The sequence below is a fragment of the Cyprinus carpio genome, chromosome B24 (assembly GCF_018340385.1).
Source record: "Cyprinus carpio isolate SPL01 chromosome B24, ASM1834038v1, whole genome shotgun sequence".
NCBI lineage: Eukaryota > Metazoa > Chordata > Actinopteri > Cypriniformes > Cyprinidae > Cyprinus > Cyprinus carpio.
Window position 1 is genome coordinate 8,673,977 of NC_056620.1, and position 24,107 is coordinate 8,698,083.

Genomic DNA, 24,107 nt, shown 5'->3' on the forward strand with positions numbered 1-24,107 from the left:
GTTTATATGCATTTGTGAGTGTAAAAAGTAAAGCAGCTATGTGTCATACGGTGCAATGCAGTGTAACTTCTGCCATGCATTGTGCAACATTGGTAAGACCTGCTACTGTATGATCTTCAGTTTTCATAAGCAAGGATGTTCCTGTGGTTATGGAAAACCTGGAAATATCAGGCTATTTTTGGATTGTTATTTACAGGTCTGGAAAAGTCAGAGGATATTATTTGTGTCTTAAAAGCATATGGAAATTTCTGTAGTAAATACACTTCTTGTAGACATACTCAGCTCTGCAGTGTTTCATGGTACAGTAATTCATTGGTCAAAGGTATGGGAACATAAAGTCCAGCTGATGCTTCTGCCCAGATCCTAAGTGGGTATTGAAATCTAGTGTTCAAGTGTAGTGCTCTACATGTCCAATGTGACTAAGTGTGTTTTATTTATGTGCAGTTTAATTAAATTACTTGCAAAACAAATTCTGGTTCAAAACTCTTTACATACCAGAAAACCTGTGTTTGATTATAACCGTGTGCTTTTTCTGTTTTTTCCTAATTGAAGTCATTGGTGTGATGTATGCAAACCAAAATAGCATTTGCAATAGTATTGTCAGGTTCTGCAGTTTACACTTTATTCTCCCTTCTTTTCAAAGTCTTTTCCTAAAAAAGTCATGTTAATAAGAGATCATCGAGTATTGGTGTGGCATAGAGCACTGGACTGAGTGGTTTATATATCCATAGCTCATCCCTGCACATGTGAGATCAATCATGAGCCCCGATGAATACAGTCTCTTATACTTTATAAACCTCCTCATAGATTAGGCTGCCATTTCCGATCATACTGGATAAACCTTTGTCATCACAATCATTCATGTGCAGATACTCTTCACACTGCTCGATTAACATCTTATCGCTTCTCCTTCCCTTTCCTTTTATGGTATGTAGGTGAGGCTTGAAGTCAAGCATAGCATACAGGAAGACTCTGATCTGGTGGTTTCTGCCACTTTGTTATGTGTCAGCGCCATAGCCTATATTTTAAGCCATGCCCAGATTGAGATGGGTTCTTAATGTGGAAGCGTGTTTATATGTGTAGGTGGATGTTGCCCGATGGGACTGCATTTAGATCATTTGTAGCACATCAGGGAGCAAATTGAATGGATCATCGTTTATGTAAGTTTGATGAAAAATTTACAGGCTTGGTGGTCACAGATAGAATCTTGCATAATATAGACACATTCAAAAGTTTGGAGGCAGTCAGATATACAATATTATTTATTCATTTGAATATATTTATCCATTGAAAGAAGTTAGTATTGGTATTCAGCAAGGATGCATTAAATTAATCAAAAGTGACATTTATAATGTTTCAATGGTTTTCTGTTTCTGTTCATCAAATAATGATGTGTTTCCATTTTGGTTTTATCAGTTCATGCTATTATTAGAGTTTAGTCATTTTATTAGGGCAGATTTTTTATATAAGTGTTTTTTTTTTTTTTTTTTTTTTGTAATGTCAAAACACTTTACTCCAAAATATAAGTTGCATACTATGTGTAAATCATCAAGTTAATGACCTTTGAGGCAGGGTACTGTGTGCAAAATGGTAAAAAAAAAAAAAAAAAAAAAAATTTTTATATATATATATATATATGTATGGATGTATGTATGTGTATGTAAATATTGTTGTGTTGTGGGAGTTGTTGAAATTGTTTTTTTTGCTTGTTGTGATGTTAGGGGTAAACACTTTGGCTGTGCTTGTTTAACAGGCAGATGCATGTCGTAAATAAAGGTACTTGTAAGCCACTTTTGTGAGGTAACTGGTGTGGAAGTGGTAGGTGTGTGCATCAGTGTTTGTTTATTTAAGAGAGGACTTGGTAAGCATTTAGATTAATGGTGTAGCAGGTGTACAATTTTATTTAACAGTCCCCAATTAAAATTAAAGGCACATTGTGACCTGAACTGTATTGAGTGGTTGGGTTTTTAAACTAGTCAAGCTTATGATCATCTCCTTGTGCTCTTGACTCATGGCTAAAATATCAGCTGTAATATTTGTGTGGTGAATATTTCACTGTTATCTACAGGTTAGCTGATAGGACACATAATCTTTTTTCAATAGAAAGAAAGCTTTGCAGTTGGAGCAAAAGAGGAATTTCCTCAGAGAAAATTCATTGTTGAGGAAAGCATTTTTTTTAAATTCTTATTCATTGTTAGAGACACCAAGAAATGGTTTGAAAAGCTTAGTTTTCTTTCCTGTGTTGACACATTTCCTATTGAAACAGGAAGTTGGATTGATGCATATCAAAAGGCTTATCCCTTTTTAAAATACCCAGTTTGTCACAGCCATGCAAATCCAAATTAAGGCGCTTCCTTTGCAATAAATATATGGTTGAAAAAGGAATTCAATAATCAAAGGGGTCATGAACTGAGAAATCAAAATTTCCTTGATCTTTTGACATATAAGCATAGACATTCTAGGCATGTGCCTAAACTCGCTAGTCCGGGGTGGCCCAAACACAATGAAGAGATATATAATATTCTTTGTTATACTTTGGGCTATCTACAACAGTAAAGAACAAAACATCCGAAGACATTGAGCAAATAAATATAACAAACAATAGGGTAAATGACAAACTATTTTCATGTTTTCTACCTTTTTTATGTATGCAAATCACGTTTTCTTTCTCCATTCTCTCTCACAAATGCACACACGCGGAGACACAAACAGAAACGTGTCATCTGCGCTGCCCCGCTAATTTATCAGTAAAATAGTTTTGCAGCTGAAAAGCTAGGTGACATTTCTCAGTAGCGAGGTTCTTGAAGCAGTTCAACTTAAAGATTCGCTATTAGTAGATGCTGCTGCTGAACACTGCTGAGAGATGCACCTCTCTCTCTAACTAACTGCATTAGCCTGCATATCAATGGCCCAAGCCTCTGTTATTAGCTCTAAAATGACGTTTTGGAATTTGTGACAGAAGGTTTATCTTAAAATAAATCATCTGAACAATGTCTTACGGTGTGGTTGCAGGCCGTTAAAATTATTAGAGAAATAATCCACTCCCGAAGTGGTAATGTGGCCACGATGCTGGAACAGTCTTTCTCCATTCTAAAACAAGTTAAGACATTACATTTTTATTGACTTGAATGCAAGCGCTTATTGCGATAGAAAACACTGTAACGTTTCCACTGATTACGGAATATTGTTTGTTTGTTCCGTACAATAGAATTGCCAATAACTAGAGCAGTTTGATTAGGTTTCATCACTGAGTGGGGAGAACCTGTTTAATGTTTTGATTGGAACAAAAGAGCGGTGTTTTGACCCACGACTATGCCGCCTCATGGTCACCCAATCGCCCTACTGCAGAGGCTCTGTAACCGGAACCGAACAATTTAACCTGAGCTAGTCGCATTCAAAGTCAGCCTAACTATTTCCCTGAATTTATCACATGTGAATCCCTCGTCACCGACAGCAAGCGGTGCAAACAACAATAGCTGGAAAAGAAGCCATTACTCACCATGATGGAAGAATGATTCTGACTTACCACTGTTGTTTGATGAACTCGAGAAAAACGTTGCGAGAGAGAAAAGAAACGGGGCAAGAGAAAAAAGAAAACTGTAATAGATGTGAATAGAAACGTGAATGGAAATGTGAATGACAAGCTAGCCGCCTAACGAATGCTAACGTGCTGTATGCACGCTGCACTCACCATTTAAAATTTTAAGTGAACGCCAGATTAGTCAGATTAGTTTGATGGATAATAGATAATATTGGAATTATGGATATATGGTGGGAATTAAAGGGTTAGTTCACCCAAAAATGAAAATTAGGCTGCGTTTTACTCACCCCCGAAGCATCCTAGGTGTATATGACTTTCTTCTTTTCAGACGAGTTGGAGTTATATAAAAAATTGTCTTTGATCTTTCAAGCTCTGTCATTGCTGTCAGCGGGTGTTGCATTGCTTCAGTCCAAAAGAAGTTAGATAAAAAGTGCCCATCCATAAAAAAGTGTCCTACACGGCTCTGGGGGGTGAACAAAGGCCTCTTGTTGCGAATTGATGCATTTTTGTAAGGAGAATATCCATAGTCAAAACGTAATAATCACTTTAATCTTGGCGCATATGCAGAGTTGACCTTATACGTCATTCCCCCAGAACTGCTTCGTTTACAGCAGTGAGCACAAGCTAGATTAAAGTGATTATTATGGTTTGAATATGGATATTTTTCTTACAAACACACATCGATTTGCTAACCTTTGTTCACCCCCCGGAGCCGTGTGAGACACTTTTTTTTTTTTTTTTTTTTTTTTTTTTTATGGATGGGTGCTTTTTATTAAAATTATTTTGGACTGAACAATGCAACACCAACTGACTTCAATGATAGAGCTTGAAAGGTTTTTTTTTTTTATAATATAACTCCGACTAGATTCGTCTAAAAAGATGAAAGTCATATACACCTAGGATGCCTTGGAGTAAAACACAGCCTAATTTTCATTTTTGGGTGTACTAACCCTTTAAGTTTGAATGATTTTATTCAGCAGGGATTAAATAAATTTATTAAAAGTGGCAGTAAATAACTTTCTATTCGTTGAAAAAAATCCTAAAAAAACATTGTTTTCAACATTGTAATAATAAGAAATTAGTAAAATAATGATTTATGAAGGATCATGTGACACTGAAGTTATGGCTGCTGAAAAATTTACTTTGCCATCATAGGAATTAATTACATTTTAAAATTTGTAATTATTTTAAAATTGTAATTGTTGAGTATTACTGCGTTAATACTGTTTTTACTCTATTACTGTTTTTTTTTTGATCAAATAAATGCATCTCCGGTGAACAAGAAAATTTTCTAAATAAAATGAATGATATTATGAAAAAAATGATAAAATGAAAAAACAAAACAACACAACAACAACAAAAAAAAACCTGCCACCAAACTTTTGAATGTAAAAAAAGTGTACCCGAGTATGCTAGATAGATGTCCCCAAAACAGATGTTTTGTGAGCCATAGGCCACAGTGTGCATCCATTTTTGTAATTAGCACTTTTTGCTAATCTCTTAATCTTAGTAAGAATGTTAGATCTGGGGAAATGTTTTGTGTATTTGGAGGTTAGTGAAAGATTGGTGCTGTAAACCTTTTAAGAATGCAGTGTACAAATCGGTGATGGTATTTTTTGTTGTTGAAGCAATTTCCTTATGATAACTCCCCACTATAGAGCATTTGTTTACTTTAACATGAATGTAAGCAATTTTATAATATATATTTATAATAATATAAATTTATAATAATTTTATAATAATATAGTTAGTATTCGAACCATTGCAAGATGTGAAGCAGGAGAAGTGTGCTGTCTATATGCCTGTTGTTGCTGGAATGATAATCTGTATAATTTGCCTAAAGACATAAGGAAGTTTATTGTACTAAATTTATAAGTGCTAATCTTCACTCTGAACTAGCTCACTAAACTTCCTGTTTCACCTCGGTTTGCCCTTTACCCCATAAGATGCTGTCCAAGTGGAAATATACCTCGTTTCTAATAAGTGTGATTGTCTTGCTGAAATTGTAGACTAATTCTTTTTACAAAGTTTAATACTTTTTTCATATTTAGTTGTTTTTAAACAATGTTGAAAGTTGAATGATTTTTTTTGTGTTATGATATTAACCATTGTGTGTTGTTATGCCTCAAAACCACATGTCCCTGTGGCATGTAATTCATTTTATTTATTTATTTTAACCTCAGGTGATCGCTGTACTCTGTCTTGCAGCAGCATGTAATGTTGTACTTTCTTAATTTCAAGTCTCCACATGTCAACTAGTAGCAGTTGAACTGAGCAGTGTGTTTTTTTAATTTATTTTTTTCACTTGATTTCCACATCAGGATTTTAACATTTCAATTCTTAAGTGTTGAATAGAACTGAAAACATACACCACTTTGACACGCACATTTGGTACTTGAAACCATGTGCTTGAAAGGAAATGAAGGGGAGAAAAAAATTCTCTATTCTTATGTTTTAAGGAGGGGCGAACTTTGCTCAGGGTCATTAAAGTTAATTAATACAAAAAGTGAAACCATATAAAAAACAACAACAACAACGTTTGTGTTACTAGTTATAAAATAAACATTAAAGAAGAATTTGACCTTATTAAACCCATAATTTATAACATTTAATGTCTCTGGCCTTATTGTGTGTAGTCTAAAGAAAATCATATTTTCGTATAGAAATCATACAAAAAGTTTTCTAAATGCAGTTTTCCCCCATGCCTAAAAGTTTTTTTTTTTTTTTTTTTTTTTTTTTTTTTTTTTTTTTTTTTTTTCTGCTGATCTATTAAAATCTGTATGGCTAATATATATATATATATATATATATATATATATATATATATATATATATATATATATATATATGACTAATTTTGACAACCCAACCAAATCCCAGTGGACACAATTAAGCCCTGCCCTACATTGTTTATCTTAGGAATATGTTACATTGTTAAATGTGCTCTGGTTGCCATTCATGTCTTTAAGGATTAGAAATAATAATAATAATAATTATAACAATAATTTTGTAAAAGCCAGACCTGCTGAAATGTGCAAAATGAGAAATTAGCTTGCAGCTCTTTCTTCAGTTTCTTTTGTTCAGCAGTGATGAGCCCATTTCTAGATTTTGCTTCAACTGTGTCACTTTGACACTGACTCTACATATATTGTAGAGTCCCCTCCCTCTTGTTTCCATGGTGAGGATGGCTGAACATGGTAACCAGCACAGATGACTTGGCAACAGTTGGGAAGGAAACCCAACAATATCCATCTGTTGCCTTTAACATGCCAATCTTCAATGAAGCAGAAGGGTTATACTAAACTCTCTGCTCTCAGTCAGAAAGCATTAGGGACATGTTTTAAACAGAGCTGACTATAAGCAGCATATATGGCTTATTCTAGTGAAGTCATGCTGTCGCTAAGTGAGAATTTGGTTGGTTTTGGTGATGTCTGAGTTGTGTGCTCACAGAGCTAAAAGAGGATATGAGTCAAGCATGTTTTTGCCTCATTAGTCAGCTCATGACTCTTCATGCTTGAGGCTTGGGCTGATTTTAGATGGTCCACCCCAGGGTTCCACATTTCCCTCTTATGCCCAGAAGAAAAGGTTTACTAATCTGTGGTTAGCCATCATCTTATATTTTTGCCATTTACGTGTGAATTTATAGTCTTAGAAGAATGTTTCATCAAATAATTTTAGCTTGTAATGTTTCAAGTATATACAAAAATTAAATGTTAAAATAAAATATTAAACCTACTGTAAAACCATAAAAGGACCCTATCACACAATGTGCATACAGATGCAACTCTCGATGTACATTTGGGAGCAAGTTACTCCTATTACTATTTGCACCTTGTTTATATCATCCAATAGTGCTGGAGAATGAGTAGCTAAAATGTGTTAATGTGTTGAAGTGCTCTGTGGTCTGTGGTTAATGCAAGCTCAAGATATTTTCATGTTTTGTTCTATGACAAAAAACATATCCATGGGCCACTTGTGAATTTTAAGCATTTAGGTGTGTGTGTTTAAAAGTGGTTGCTAATAAAATGCCTAATAGGGCTAGAGATGTGTCTATCACACCAAACCGGAAAATTTACTATAGTTCTTTTAAAAGCCATGTTGACTTTATTTGCACTCTTGCAATCTATTTTAACTTTCCAATTCAGGGCTCGCAAAATCGCTTGCACGACGTCCCGGGGCTTTTGTGTTTTCCAGTCAGGCTACCAAAATGTATCACCACCCTGCCCGACGGGCTATCTAGAATAGTGATTTAAAATCCCTAACTTGATTCACGTTGTTCACTAGCTTGTAAGAGAGCCGCTTTTCAGACAAAGCACATACACAGAATTGATTCCTCTTTCGGGTATCCTTGCTTCTAAAATGAACACAAAATTCTCAAATTAACTGTCTCTGCAAGTATTCTCGTAAACACAGTCGGTTATGTCTTAAGTGAACGTATACAGTGGAGTAAGAACTCTCCTGTTCATTATTATATTGGATCCGTCTTAAAGGGGCAGCAGCCTTTAAATACCTGTTGTCCCATTAATGACACCTGCTGTCAGAGACTGACATTTGTGTCTCATTCATGAAGCTAAAATCAGACCATTCGGTCTTTGCTTCAAATTTTTAAATCATACAATCCAAATAACATGTATTTAGACTCTTTTTGGATAGTAATTTAAATGGTTGCCTCTGATTTTATATGGAGCACAGGCAAAGGCTTTGTTTATATGAAGAGATTTCTTCTAGTTGTATAATTTTTATTTGATTTGGGATTTGTTTTAAAATGAAGTTTTATCATTTATCATTTTAATTTCACAAAGAAATATGCAGCATTTTGTCTGAGAAATAATAAAAGGACACCTTTTCATTTATAATTTGTCTTAAATCTCATTTTGTAAAAAAATAAATAAATATTTAAATAAATTGTTGTAAAGACCAGTCCACTGAAGGCGAGCGTAGTGAGAACCTAAGTGCAGTTTATTTACAAGGTGATAATCCAAACAATAAACAAAGACTTGACTTGAACAAACGTGAACAGACTTGACATGAAACAGACTTGACTGGACTCACTGACAGCAGGTTACATTAATACACGACAGGGAACAATGGCAAAAACATGGCTACTTAACAGACAATGATGGACTCATGACATGAACAAACCAATGGGGAACAAGGCACATGACTAAAACAACCAATGAGTAAACAGAACTGATAATCACATGACAATACAATTAACCAATCAGAACATGACACAATGAACAAGAGGAACCAATAGCATGAAGACAAGAGGGCAAGGGAAGCATGACAAACAGCAATCAAACAATAACAAGCAGGCAGAGCGGGGAGCCATGGCGGTGCAGAGACATGGACAGACCACTTGGCTGTGACAGGACAAACAGTGAGTTCTTAAGTGGCCTCCTTGGCCGTGGCAGGACAGGCAGAGAGTTCGTGGACGGCCTCCTTGGCCGTGGCAGGACAGGCAGAGAGTTCGTGGACGGCCTCCTTGGCCATGGCAGGACAGGCAGAGAGTTCAAAGGTGGGTGCCACCACCTCTGGAGGTTCTGCAGTGGAGACCACCGCCTCTGGGGCCACTGGAGTGAATTCACAGTCAGGAGCGGCCTCAGGAGCAGGCTCGTGGACAGAAGACATCTCAGGAGCATAGTGTTGCAGCCCACACGCTCAAAATGGTGACTGCCATTACTTGAAGCACTGAGGTCACAGGAACAGTCTCTGTGACAGCCATGACATGGCGAGACTCAGGCTTGGCCAGGGACTCAGGCGTGGCGGCCATCTTGGCTGGGGACTCAGGCGTGGCAGCCATCTTGGGCCGGGGACTCAGGCGTGGCAGCCATCTTGGGCCGGGGACTCAGGCGTGGCAGCCATCTTGGGCCGGGGACTCAGGCGTGGCAGCCATCTTGGGCCGGGGACTCAGGCGTGGCAGCCATCTTGGGCCGGGGACTCAGGCGTGGCAGCCATCTTGGGCCGGGGACTCAGGCGTGGCAGCCATCTTGTGTGAAGGCCCTGGCTCGACAGGCATGATGTGAGCAGACTCTGGAATGGCGGCCATGTCATGACGAGACTCTGGAATGGCAGCCATGTCGTGACGAGACTCTGGAATGGCAGCCATGTCGTGACGAGACTCTGGAATGGCGGCCATGTCATGACGAGACTCTGGAATGGCAGCCATGTCATGACGAGACTCTGGAATGGCAGCCATGTCGTGACGAGACTCTGGAATGGCAGCCATGTCGTGACGAGACTCTGGAATGGCAGCCATGTCGTGACGAGAGGAGACTCTGGAATGGCGGCCATGTCGTGACGAGACGAGACTCTGGAATGGCGGCTATGTCGTGACGAGACTCTGGAGGATCAGTTGCGACGTGTCGAGACTCTAGAAGGGCGGCCATTTTGTGAAGAGACTCTTGTGTGGTGTCCATCTTGCGTCGAAGCTCTTCAATGGCGGCCATGTTGTGGAGAATCTCTTGAGAGACCGGCATGATGTCAGCGGGCTCTGGCTTGGTAGACGTGATGTGAAGAGGACTTGGCGTAGCAGGCATGATGGGAGCAAACCCTGGGGTAGCAGACATGATGTTAGAGGACTCTGGCTTGGCAGACATGATGTGATCAGGCTTAGACTTGGTAGACATATGAGTAAACTGTGACTTAACTGGCATGTGGTGAGCAGGTCCTAGAGTAGCAGGCTTGACGTTAGCAGGCTTTGGCATAGTAAACATAATGTGAGCAGGCTGTGGTTTGGCAGACATGATGTTAGTAGGCTTTGGCATAGCAGTCATGAGATGAGCAGGCTTTGGGGAAGTGTCATGTTCCTCCTCCATGACACACACAGTGAAAGCAGACCCACTCAACTGTAATGCAAAGTCAATATATTGTTCAAGTGACCAGCGTGATGTTTTCCGTGGCATTAACTGAGAAGTGCTCTTATTTAAACCAAAACGGAATATGTCTTTGAGGAAAGTATCATTAAAATCTACCAGGTAGTACAGTTCGCAAAAATCTGCCACGTAGTCCTCAGAGCGATTACCTTGATGGAGGCTCACTAGGCGATCTGCTGGATTCATTTTGGGGGTATTGTATTGTGTAAAGATCAGTCCACTGAAGGCCAGAGTATTGAGAACCCAAGTGCAGTTTATTTACAAGGTGATAATCCAAACATCCTTGGCATGAAACAGACTTGACTGGACTCACCGACAGCAGGTTACAACAGTAATACATGACAGGGGACAATGGCAAAAGACAGACAATGATGGACACATGACATGAACAAACCAATGGGGAACAAGGCACATGACTAAAACAACCAATGAGTAAACAGAACTTAAAATCACATGACAAGACAATAAACCAATCAAAACATGACACAATGAACAAGAGGAACCAATAGCATGAAGACAAGAGGGCAAGGGAAGCATGACACAAACAGCAATCAAACAATAACAAAATAAAAGACATGAAAACATGAACATGACAAAACCCAAACATGAAACAAAACCCACATTACAATTGTAAGAAAATTCTATATATATATATTTATATATAATAATCTGTATTGTGAATTTTATTGCATCGTAAGTTTATTGAATCGTTACATCCCAATATGCTACTAGTTTTTGCTGATCATGCCGATTTGTCCACAGTAAAGTTCAGCCGAAGTATTTTTTTATTCGGGCTAGTTAAATTCATTTTGGGCTACCAAAACAGAATGCCAGCCCGAAGGGCTACCAGGGATTTAGAAATTTTGCAAGCCCAGCCAATTTGTAGTACGTACTTACTTACTTGTTGTACTTACTGGTGGTGACATTGAAGTCATGCAGTTGTGGTATAGTTTATTTATATCCTATTTTTTTATTTCTGGCAACTGTATATAAAAGGATAGTTCACCCAAAAATTGTAATTCTGTCATTAACTACTCACCCTTGTGTCGTTCCAAACCCATCTTCAGAACACAAATTACGAATTTTTTTTTTTTTTGATGAAGAGCTTTCTGACCCTGCATAGACAGCAATGCAACTAACGTAGTAAGGTCATTGTTAAAAATGTGGCATTAGTGGTTCAACCGAAATGCTATGAAGCTACAAGAATACTTTTTGTGAAAATGTGGAACTTAAGTGGTTTATTTGATATGCTGCTTGTTTACTTCCGTGTCAGTCTTCGACACACGTTCAGCATGTCAGTTGTGTTGCTGTCTATTGAGAGTCAAAAAGCTCTCGGATTTCATAAAAAATATCTGATAACAGTTTTTTTTTTTTTTTTTTTTTTTTTTTTTTTTTTTTTTTTTTTTTTAGTTTTGGATGAACTATTCATTTAAGCTTCAACATTTTAATTTGTGAATGTTATCTTGAACAAAATGTGTAAAAATCATAAACTATTGTTAGTCACAGGTCTTATTTTCTCCAATAATCCAAAAGTCAGTGGAAAAATGCTAAACTGCGGGTTGTGCTTGATAATAATAATAAAAAAAGATGTTAAAAAGCGCATTAAGCCATGAAAAGACACTGCTCCCCATGTGACTTTCTTTGTGAGTGTTCAGAGACGGAGCAGAACGTGGACAAGCAAAGTATACTTTGGGCATTAGTTGTGTGTCTAAAGGGACATATACACACAAAGATGTCAAAAAACAAACAAAAAAAACAAAACCGTGATTCAATTTGTGATTATTCACTTAAACAAATTGTTTATGTCTTAAGTGAACAAACTGATGGGAGAAAATCAGATGTGTATATTGCATTTAGTCTTAAAGTGACAGCATATTTTGTTCGTGCTGCTGTCTGTCCTTAATCTTAATCAAACTATAAAAGAAAGAGTAAATCTTTCACTGCTCTGAGTAGCTGCTGTCTCAATGACCTCCTCAGGTTCACCTTCACTGATAGTTACCATCTCCCCATACTGTTTTAATGTGGGTCAGGGCAAACAGACAGCACTGGGGTGTGGGGGTAAAGATAGTAATTTGTTAGGCAGTAAGAAATGTTGTTAAATGACTCAACCACCCACTGCACTCAGTTTCCTCTGCATTTTTTGTCTTCTAGACAAGGTCTGTCTTGAGTAAATAAATGCCTACCGTTAGCGTAGGCTTAGGGCTGTAGTTATGTACTTTCTGCTTTTGGTTCACCAAAAATGAACATTTTTGTAATCATTAAAGGGATAGTTCACCCCAAAATGAAAACTGACATTAATTACTCACCCTCATGTTGTTCCAAACCTGTAAGACCTTGGTCCATCTTTGGAACAAAAATTAAGATATTTTTTATTAAATCCGAGAGCTTTCTGATCCTGCATAGACAGCAATGCAACTAAAATGTTCTGAGGCCCAGAAAGGTAGTAAGGACATCTGTAAATTTCCATAATTTTATGAAGCTACGAGAATACGTTTTGTTTCTTTTCACAAAAAAAACAAGAAAAAAAAACATTAAAAATTAGTTTAATAAAATGACGGTTACAATTGTTTGGTGTGCTATTTTAGTTACAGTTGGATGCTTTGACGATATGAAAAAATATATTTCTGTTTTATATATTTTTACATATATATAATATATACATATATATTACATATATAAATATATCATCTGTGTTGTTGTTCTCTGAGTTGCAGACAGAGGGAGGGAAAAAAACTTTTTTTTTTTTTTTTGCAAATGATTGCAGCTTCCTGGAATTTTTTAAAAAATTTTTTTAGAAAACTTTTATATAGCCTAGTCTAGATTTTAGGTCAATTTTAGATGCATTATATTTAGAGGATTGAAAATGTCAGTGTCCCTATAACAGACTGGTGTGCAACTAATAAATTGTTCATTCAATAACATGCAAGTTTACGGCAACAATTGCACAGAGTGTATACAGTGTACTTCACATACTTTTGAAAATCAAGCATTTAGTTGATCCCATCTGACCAATCAGAGCAGAATATGGAAAAGGGGGGTTTAGAAAGACCAGATCCATGAACTAACATTATCAGGCACTGTGAGACAAGAAGTGATGCTGCAGTATTATAAGGGCCCTATGAAATCTGTTTTATTTTTTTCCTAAATTCTGTTTTATTTTTTTCCAAATTCCGTTTTTTCTGTTTTAATTTTTCTGTATTCTGTTTTTTTTGTCAGTTTTAATTTTTCTCTGCTCCTTTTTAATAGTTACATTAATTTTTTTTAATCAAAAGGCATGTCTAATTAATTAAAATCATGAAAGATACATTTTCACATCAATTTATTAAAAGTTTAACAAAAATTTGAAATGTTGTATTTGTTCTCACTATATTTTTTTTGTTACCAAATTCTGTGTTTTAGCATATATAATTATTTGAATGCATAAAACAACTTAATTTGTTCATTTCTTTTTCTTAAAGTAGCCTTATAATTTTTTTTTTCCCCTCAGAAATTCTGTGTATTTAAAATTTTCTGGTTATCAGATGAAAGCATAGAATTTAATTGATCTTTTAATTATTGAAAATTAAATAAACTTTATTTTTTGGCAAACAAAGGGGATTTACTATTAAAATTAAAACATGGAAGAAATGTTGTGTGATTATTCCTTAAAAATAATGTTTGTTTCATTTTAGTAGTAGTAGCAGTAGTAGTAGGCTATGTACTTTCTACTGAAAAATAGTAATATAGCATCATATCACATACACAGAACTATAAAGGTATTCAAATCAAACCAAACTTTTATTTTGACGGGTTGCCATGAATACCTTTACAGTTCTGTGTATGTGATATGATGCTAGTTCAAACGGTCAAACAGTCAAATGCTCATGAAGTGACTCTCAGAGCAGTTCTGGAGATGTTGTTCATGTGTTTACGTCCTCATTTAGTGAGACGGCAGAAGCTGAAATCAATGTGAGCGTCACGCGCACTTCAATATGTGTTTAGTAGATTAAACCACGTGCCTGTGTCATTCATTCAGAGACACGCAGAACATCCAGGATTCATATTTAAATCGACTTATTGTGGCTTAATATTAAAGATACTAGTCCATATCGCGATTTGATTTAAATGTAATGACCTTTGGATTAATTCCTTAAAAATTTGACAAATTCCATGACATTCCGTGTTAAACTGTGAATTCCATTTTTATTACTGGATTCCGTCCGCGTTTTCCACATCGCAGAAATCATAGGGCCCTATATTATGAGAAAATGAAAGCCATTTTTTTTTTTTTTTTTTTTTTTTTTTTTTTTTTTTTTTATACCTTGGATGCATGTAAACCTATTGTAATACATTTTAAAATAGTGTAAGTGCACTTTAAAGTTGGCATTAAAAAAATCAGTCTGTTTCTATATGTACAGTATATAAAGATCTGTCCCTACTTCCATTTCCATTTGTTTTCAAAACCAATCCACACCACTGTAAGTGTAATGAATGGGTTTTTCTCCCAATCCACTTCAGTGCAAACTCTGCCCCACTGCTGATTCTGAAGATTGTATTGGTTGAGTCAATCACAGTGTTGATTTCCTATACTATGCTACAAAAAATACTTACCCCTAAACCTACCCCACACCTGACCCTAACCTTAACCAGTAAAACTGACTGCATGCCGGGATTGGCGCTGAATAGCGTGGTAAAGAAAGTTGCAGTTCAGAAGATATATAAATATATAAATGCATCCATTCATTCATTCAGTTAATAAGATAATGCGATATGAGATCTCCGAGCTGGGCCATTCTGTAACTCCCCAACCGGACCAAATTTCGTGCCCCGGGACGCCCCCATTGGCTAAAATCCTTCCCCTGGTCTGCGCTGGGATGGCTCGTGGGTAGTTCCTAAGTAGAGGTTCAAACTCCGGTCTGAACAACACTGGCCACAAGCTTTGAGCTCTGCTCTCATGGAGCATATTTATTTATATAGAATATTTTATTTTAGATCAACTAGAAACAATGTTTAATTTATAATGTTTTATTTTGAAATGTAAGTCAATAACAATTGGCTGAAGCCAGAGCCACTGGTGAAAGTCTTTGCACGAAGAGACCCCACCCCTTTTTGGAGATCTCCGGTCTGCATGACTTCATATACTTTGAAGTGCATTCCACTTCATGAAGTGAACGAGGGAAGTTTATATGGACAGACCATCGACCCCTTGATTTTGACCGAGGGAGTGAGTCTGCTTCATATTTACATGTCAGGCTGCTGCATAGACCACAATGCACCACGATTGTGACATCATCGCAGATCGCGTTTAATTTATCCCCACCCCAAACAACTCTATAATATCTAAATGATTTTTTTACATTTATAACAGCCTAAGCATACCTATATACATACAGAATGCTGCACCAAACAAATTCGTAATGGGGAAAAATGTAAACAATAAACCAACTCAATAGCAGGTTCTAAGTGATCTAAGAGCCCATTCCAAATTTAGCCCATTCCAAGGGTTCTGCCAGTAGTGCATCATAATGTAGTGTATTCGTTGTTTTTGGTGCTAGTAAACGTGATAGAGTGGTGTTTGCGAGTGAAGGGCATAAAAAAATGTACTGGGAGGCAGACTTGGACGCGGTTGTCACGGCGACAGTCACAGCCCTAGAAGAGCTTCGTGATTCCAGTCCTCTCCCAGAGCTCCAGCCCCTTGCAGCAAGCTGTTGCCTTGGTGATGTTCCAAGTACCGTGTTCCGTGTTTCTGAGTTCTGAATTCTCATTAGGCCTTCAGGGTGTCAGAATCTCAGCTGCTGCCATAGTAACGCAGCATTCCCAGGCTCGATCAAGTGATGATGATGATTATAAAGTCATCCACAGTAATGAGCTTATGCAATAATGGAGATGATTCATTTAGTATGCTGGCATAACACTGAGTCTCATGATGTAAAAAAAAAAAAAGAACACTGTATTTGAAATGGTCGGTGCTTAGACATGAACACTATTTGCATGCATTTTACCTTAATAATGTGACATTTTAGGGTTAAAATTAATGATAATTAATTTGTCTATAGGTATATAATTTAATTAGTTTTGTCATTAAAAAAACAACAAATTAATCACAATTTTCTGTGATTAATCACATATTAATATATATTTATATTGTCACAATGTTGCATTGAATCTCCAAATTAATTTAGAAACAACATAAAGATGGTATTTTTATGTTTAATAGCATCTTTATACTAAGCAGCCTATTATTATTGAAGGCCAGTATCATTGATACTAACACTGCTACTGATGTCTTTATTAAATGCATTTTCGCCTCATTTTTAGCCAGTAATTATAGCTGTTCAGCATTACAGTCTAATAATTGAAATCCATTATTTTTAACTTATAATAGGCTTAGAAAAATATAACTTTTAATTTAAGTGAACTTAAAGCAATCTTCATAAACTATAAATTGTATATGCAAAAACTATAAATTGAAAATAGAATAATAATCTTTATTCAGAATTTAATCAGGGACAAAATGTTAATCAGGAAAGAGCAGTGAGTGATTTCTCTTTGACTGAGGACCTGACATACAGTAGCAGGTTTCATTCTAAAAGTATTGCTGTCTTTTTAAAACCTGATGCACATGACACTGATTTGACACGTCCAACTCTTTATGTTTATTTAGGACTTTTAAACTAATTTAAGATGAGGTCACTTGCCAAAAATGGGCATTTTGATATAATTCTTTGTGTTTTTGTCTGCTGAAGTGCAAAAGTGAACTACTCGTCCACTGAACATTAGGTTACAGCATTTATATATTAACATTAAGAGTAAGAATTGTTCATTGTTAGTTTGATTTATTAGCATTGTATATATATATATATATATATATATATATATATATATATATATATATATATATATATGTATGTGTATGTATGTATATATATATATATATATGTATGTATATATATATATATATATATATATATATATACATACATACATACATACGTATATACGTATATATATATAACATATATATATATATATATATATATATATATATATATATATATATATTTATATGTATACGTATGTATATATATACGTATATACGTATATACGTAGTATGTATGTATATATATATATGTATATATATATATATATAGTATATATATATATATATATATATATATATATATATATATATATATATATATATATATATATATATATATATATATATATACATATAAATAAATATATATAAATATATATATTTATATATAAATATATATATATACTGCTAATTGCAGTGACTGCAGCGCTGGATTTTGCTGGATTTTGCTGCTGTTCTACATCAACATTTTTAGGAATTCTGAACAGATGTTGGATAATATTTGGATTGTGCTGGATGCCTGGCTTATCTGTTACAATTTAGGCCACTGAACATCAACAGGCTTGTTAAACGTAGTTGAGGATTCATACGTGTGTCTCCAGCTTCTTGCTGTCTAAATGCAGCCTTTTCAGTGCAATTTTGTTCACAATGCATTCGTTGAATAGTTCATAATAAGGCATCTTTTTTAATCTTTTTAAGATCCTACCAGGTGGATTAGATAAAATGAACTAGATCTCAGCAACAGAAACCTTGGTCAACTTGTATGCCACAGCATATATTTAGAAGCCCATTTCCTCACCTCGGAGTATGGAAGCATGAAGGCAAGGTTAATGTATAACAACCTTAATGTGTTTTTGTTAGGATAGACTGTGTTTCCGACAGCACAGGCCCATTAAACTTAACCAACACACCCAATGTGCCAACTTGGCATTTTTGTTAAAAAAGTCTATAAGATAAGCCTCACAGACTTTCCCACGTAGTTATCCATGCATGCAAAGTAGCCTATGTGCTGTTCATCTGCATCCAGATTTTTGAGGCATTTTACTAAGGCTACACAACTAATCAACTAATAAAACCATAAATCGTAAAATGGCATTGTTTAATTGTCAAATCGCACAGGGTGTAGTTTGTAACAAATGTTCATAGTCACGGAAAGAAGAAGGCGGGAACCGGCAAACATTTAAACAAAACTTTAATAATAAAATAAACACAAAATGAAAGTAAAGAGGCAGGCAGTCGTGGACGACTGCCACACACAAAACACAAAATAAAGTCCAGGCATGGTACTCTCTCGTCCAACACTGTCGTCACTCCTCCTTTTATCCTTTCAGTTCTCCTCAGTGGAACTCGAGACCGGTGAGTGGCGCAGGTGTGGTGCATTAACATTTACTCCATCGGCCTCGCTCCGTTCCCATGGCTCTCGGCCCTGCCCCTCTCTTCACATGGTTCAATTAGATATATGCACTGTGTGTTTCAGAGTAATTCATGGCACTGTATTCTTACATGTTTGCAACATTTTAGAGCGGCTCGGTTCATAGTAAATGCTGCTCCACACAAACTCAATCTCTGTGTTGCTCTAAATTTGTCATTTTAACAAGCATTTGGGAATAAAGCATGCACCAACCACCCTCCTATACTTGTATTGAGAGAAGCTTGAAGGGCCTACTGCGTCCTTCCCTTGAAATAAAAGTTTGATGGTTTATAATTAAGAAATTAAAACAGCCAGACATAGTATTGTAATTTTATTATTATTATTATAGCCAGACATATTGATATATAATCACAAAGTTGGCTAAATTGTGCAGCCCTACCAACAAAACCTGGATTTTTAAAGTTGTGTTTTAAATCACAAGCAAAAATCACTTTTTTTTTTTTTTTTTTTTTTTTAGAAAAACTGTAATTAGATTGGTTTAAAGCTGGACTAAATGAATGATCTGTGTAATTTAATGGGCCAAACAGTGTTCTGTTGGTTGCATTGTATTGATTGTAGCAGAGAATGCGTATGTGTAGAGACCAGATTTGGAACTGTTAGATAAAAACGTCCTCTGCTGCTGTGAAGATATCCGTCTCTTTGTCTGCACGTGACAGAATCGTGTGTTATCCTGTAATGATTTTGTTTGGCAATGGTAATGGTTTGTTGCCAAAATATAAAGCATCTTAGCAATGCTATGGTTGGTCAGGCATACTTTTTTTGATCTGCTCGCTGTTGTGTTTTCTCAATGTTGGATCTAAATTAAGCAATTTTCTGCATTTCATTAGGTTTGCTGTTGGGGATTATTGTTAGATTGACTTAAGATTTTGAAACAAGCAAATGGCCGTTTTTGCAACATCTCTGGCAGCTTTAAAGTCACCTTTGATGTGTTTGAGGAGGGATGAAATGATGTCATCTCCCAAGGAAATGTGACACTTGTTCAAGCAGAGTTTTAACTGCCTTTGTTATCTGACCTTCTGACATAAATCTGTCAAGCTAAGTGTATTTTACAAAGAGTAACATTACACACAGTCAGGAATTTGCAGTTTGCTAGTTTGTCAAGCATTTTTAGAAAGCCCTGAGTCAATTCCTGTTATGTTTTCCTGCTCAGAATTGATTCAGATTTGGGGGAAGTTACTCAACAATGAATGTTCTTTCATTAATCACCCACCTTTTAAGTCATTCCAAATCTGTATAACTTTTTTGCCTTCATGAATAGAGGGACAGAAATCTTCTAGGTTTATTAAAAATATTTATCTTTTTGTTACAAAGATGAACAAAAGTCTTATTTGGAACGGCACGAGGGTGAGTAAATGATGACAGAATAATAATTTTTGGGTAAACTATCCCATGTGAATATGGCATGGAGCAAGTGGTTTTGATTAATTTAGCATTGGGTTGACTTTAGTGTCCTGCTGAACTACAGTAAAACTGAATTGCCATTTTATATTGCATTACAATTATGAATACAATTAATTAAAAAAAAAGCTTGCAATAGGAACTAAGGATAATTAGGAAGTTAGTTAACGATTTCTTATTTGTACTTTTAGAGCTTTTTGCTTATATGCTCCGAGAATGGACACTGCACTAGTGATACAAAACACGCAGGTCTGTTAAGAGCAATACTTTTAATAGACAAATTATTATTAAGCTGGGCTGCTGTAAGTTTTTTTATGACTGCCGTATTTTCCAAGCAAATTAAGTACACGTTTTTTTATTAGGGGTGGGATGGTTCGCAACAACCTGGACAAACCTTCACACTTGTTCAATGCGATTGCTGTATGCTGGAATATGAGCAGTCATTTATTTTCTTTATCACCCGGGCGCACAGGAGAGGCCTGAACAGCACACGTTGATTTCTGTGTTAAAACTAACTTCATTTAAGTTTTGCCAGTTTAAACATTTAAGTGAGAAGATTCGTGCATGCACTCATCCAAAGCACGCAAACCCATGTCCCGGAACACGCGCAAATATTAAACTATATCTGAAGTATTGTGTTTGAATGGACAAATTCAAATAAAAATTATGTCAAAATGTCTGTCTTGGTAAGTATCCTATAGCAGACATACAGTAGCCAGCTGAACGTACTGGATCAGTGCAATGGATCTGTGCATTATCTTAAAGTTACAGTCTTAATATTAATCGAACAGCAACAACAAATAAATCATTTACTGCTTTTGATTGAATAGCTTTTGTAACTTTAATAAAGATTAATCTTTCATTTATACAGTCAAATATGCAATGCTGTATTACATTTGATTACTTTATTCCTTTATTGTATCTAAAATCTAATGCTAGACCTACCTAAAAAAAAAAAAACTGAAAATCACTGTTTATTTTATTTGTATCTTTACTCTTTTGTATTTATTTGTGCTGTTGCTTGTAGTTGTATAGAATATTCTTATTTTCTTTATTTTTATTTGAAAGTATAACACAGCACATACCGAACCATACCGAAACCATGACTCTAACAGTATATTACAATATATTAGGCATAGCGATACTACTTACAGAACTCAGATTTTTCAAACTTGATGTGCTGTTGTGGTAGGCCAGTTTCAAATCGCATATCTGGCACACTGCCTTTGTATTGTAATTTCTGTATTTAAAGTGCTCCCACACAGCTGAGGTCTTCTGCATTTTTGTCTTCTCTTCCATGAACTGAATCATGACGTTCATGACGTTCACTCATGGGTGATTCATAAGCCACTTTTCCACTCTCGGGCTGAACGGTTCTTTTTGCTTAACTGTTCCATTCCGTGCTGATCCGGGCAAGTCAGCACGGATCCGGTTTCATTTTCCACTGTGGTGCTGATAATGGAGCTCTTTGGAATGCAATACAAATGCGTCAGTCGTTGCCTTGGTAGTGCAAGTGTAATATAAACAGCGATTTAGACAATGATAAGATATTTCTGTTTTTGGGACTCCTTTTTTTTTATCTGACATTTACTACATTAAATAACAGAAAAAAATTACACAACTCTTGACGTGAAAAATAAAATAAACAGAAGGCGAGGACAGGTATAATATCAATAAGCACAAATGTTTCCTCCAGAGACCAAACTGTATCAGACATATTTTTCTTTTTTATATTGGATGTAGCGTAGCTGTTTACTTGGCTGTTTGATCAAATAGTGTGCTTCCGCTTAGCTAGCTATGGAGTAACTGGTAGCCATGCAACAGAGTGGTGACATCACACACATGCACTCTAACAGCACAGCTCAGCAGGGTTGTCTAATCGTGCTGAGGATTCCGGGCCTAAGACGGTTTGTAATCATGCCGCGCTGTACCAGGCTCACGTGGCAATATAACTGTAACCGTATCTGACAGTTCTTAGAACCATAAATATTCAAGCGCAAATGAGAATCGTATCGCGGGGGATGGCAGGTGTTCAAAAAAAGAAAAGAATATTCAAATCTCAAAATTGAAATTCGAATGCCCACCCACCAAACGAATATTCAAATAATCGAATATTCTGGTCCAGCCCTAGTTTTGGATGGTTGTTAAAGTCTTCTTGGTGGAGCTTACTGCATGATATTGAGAAATTTGCTTTTTTTTCTGAGAATAACGGAAACAACTTCAAATATGCCATCAGTTTCGCTCACACAGTTAAGAGTAATAGGGTAAATGTACCTATTAAGCTCACCAAAATCTACATTGAGACATTTTTAGTGCACAAGATATTGTTTTCAGTACAAAAAGTTATTAAAATAAAAGATTAATCTCTCACACAAAAAAAGGAATTTTATTTTAAATGACGAAAGAATTTTAATTAAGATATACATCATTAAATGAAAAAAGTCTGGCTGTGCTTAATGGGTACATGTTTTTATAGTTTATGTTAATAGGTTTTATATTAATCTCACATCATGTTTTATTAAAAAATCTTTTTAAAGAATAATTGAAAAAATATTTTTTTGAAGTTACAAAGTCATCACAAAAAAAAAAAAAACAACACTAAAATCAAGCAACAAGGCATTCAATTTGATCAGTTAAATATTCATACTAGTGCAGTGTCATTTAAGCACATTGCAACATTTAGACTAGTCCATGTTTAGCTAAGTAACACAAATTCAAAAATCAAATAAAACAAAGCAATACAACATTTCATTCACACAATTTTTGCCTTGATTTTCAACCGAATTACAGTCTGAAGTTCACAGTAGTTGCCAAAGGTCAGAGCCAGTCTGCAGATTTGAGTTGACAGAATCTATAGAAAATCAATTAACTTAACTTGAAGTGGGAACCATCACTTAATATTTATAGTCTGTTTATGAAGTATTTACATTGATGTTCATTGTGGAAGAGCTTAAAGAGAGCACACTAAGCTTAATGGGAGCTGCAACAATTTTTAATAAATTTCATGTAATATCTATTAATTTGACAAGATTTAGCTAAATAAATAATCTAGGTCATGTATTAAGTTCATACATATTTTATGAACAACTATTATTAACAATATCTATGAAATTATACTTTTTGTTATTGATGTCAAACTGAAGCTGTGATTTTCCTAGTAGTGTACCTTTTAAGCTCACCTTACAATAATATGAAATCTTTAAAACATTATAGCAGTGTAAAACCACAGACCAGCTATAAACTGTCAATTTATAATATTATGGGTTTAAAAGTACGAGCCAGTAATACCTGTGAAGTAATATATTAGCGTAGCACACAGTCTTATACAGCTAGTCAGCTAACTGTGTTCTGTAGCATCTGCGCTGTGTTGCTAAAACTATCTTTTGGATCTAACTGTAATTATTTCCCACATCCAAGTTCCAGGATATAATATGCAAAAGTCTAAACATTAATCTCTGATTGACTTGAAATTACAGGAGGCATGTAGTAACAAACACATCAATTTGTTAAGACATCAAGTATTATAATATAATATTTTTACTTTTTATAATCTGAGCTCAAATATGGAAGTCTATTTAATGTTTTTTTTTATTATTTGTTCACACACAATATTAACAAAACATTGTGCTTTTGTAAAATAAAGAAAACTAGGCGTGTACTTCCTGCCATCTCAGTCTCTCAGTCTGCCAACTCAAATGTGTCTGAGCTACTTGCCTCACAGACATGAGAAACATATCTATCGTTATTAAATTAATATGAATGTGTCTGCCATGCCAAAATCAAATAAAATAAAGATAAAAGTAAAAAACTCTCCTCAACAAGCTTGATCTGAGGCATCATTCATGTTCATAGCACAAACAATGCAGAAGTGTTACGCACTGACGTTTAGTAGGGTTATGGGTTGTATTGTTATGCATGTTCCTGTGGCTCAATGGTAGAGAATTGCGTTAGCAAAGCAAAAGGTCATGGGTTCAATTCCCAGGGAACACACTGGTAAAAAAA

General features: G+C 35.6%; 2 protein-coding genes across 2 annotated transcripts in view; one reads left to right on the forward strand and one right to left on the reverse strand.

Annotated features, from left to right (window-relative positions):
- The window catches only part of LOC109094102 (CYFIP-related Rac1 interactor B), a 53,776-nt gene that overhangs the window by 403 nt on the left and 29,266 nt on the right, over positions 1-24,107 (forward strand).
- On the reverse strand, positions 783-10,851 carry LOC122142196. Its single transcript, XM_042751898.1, has 4 exons — positions 10,566-10,851; positions 9,784-10,389; positions 9,074-9,154; positions 783-977 (listed from the first exon to the last, which is right to left on the reverse strand). The coding sequence occupies exons 2-4, from the start codon at positions 10,357-10,359 to the stop codon at positions 783-785; spliced, it is 852 nt and encodes a 283-aa protein (XP_042607832.1). The 5' UTR covers positions 10,360-10,389; positions 10,566-10,851.

Excerpts from the sequence above, each read along its gene's own strand:
- LOC122142196 (XM_042751898.1), bottom strand. The coding sequence starts at position 10,359 with ATGGAGGAGGAACATGACACTTCCCCAAAGCCTGCTCATCTCATGACT. Across the intron at positions 9,155-9,783 it reads GACATGGCTGCCATTCCAGA|CCTGCTCCTGAGGCCGCTCC; the intron begins GTCTCGTCACGA and ends TCTGTCCACGAG. Across the intron at positions 978-9,073 it reads CCACTGCAGAACCTCCAGAG|ATCAGAGTCTTCCTGTATGC; the intron begins GTGGTGGCACCC and ends AGAAACCACCAG.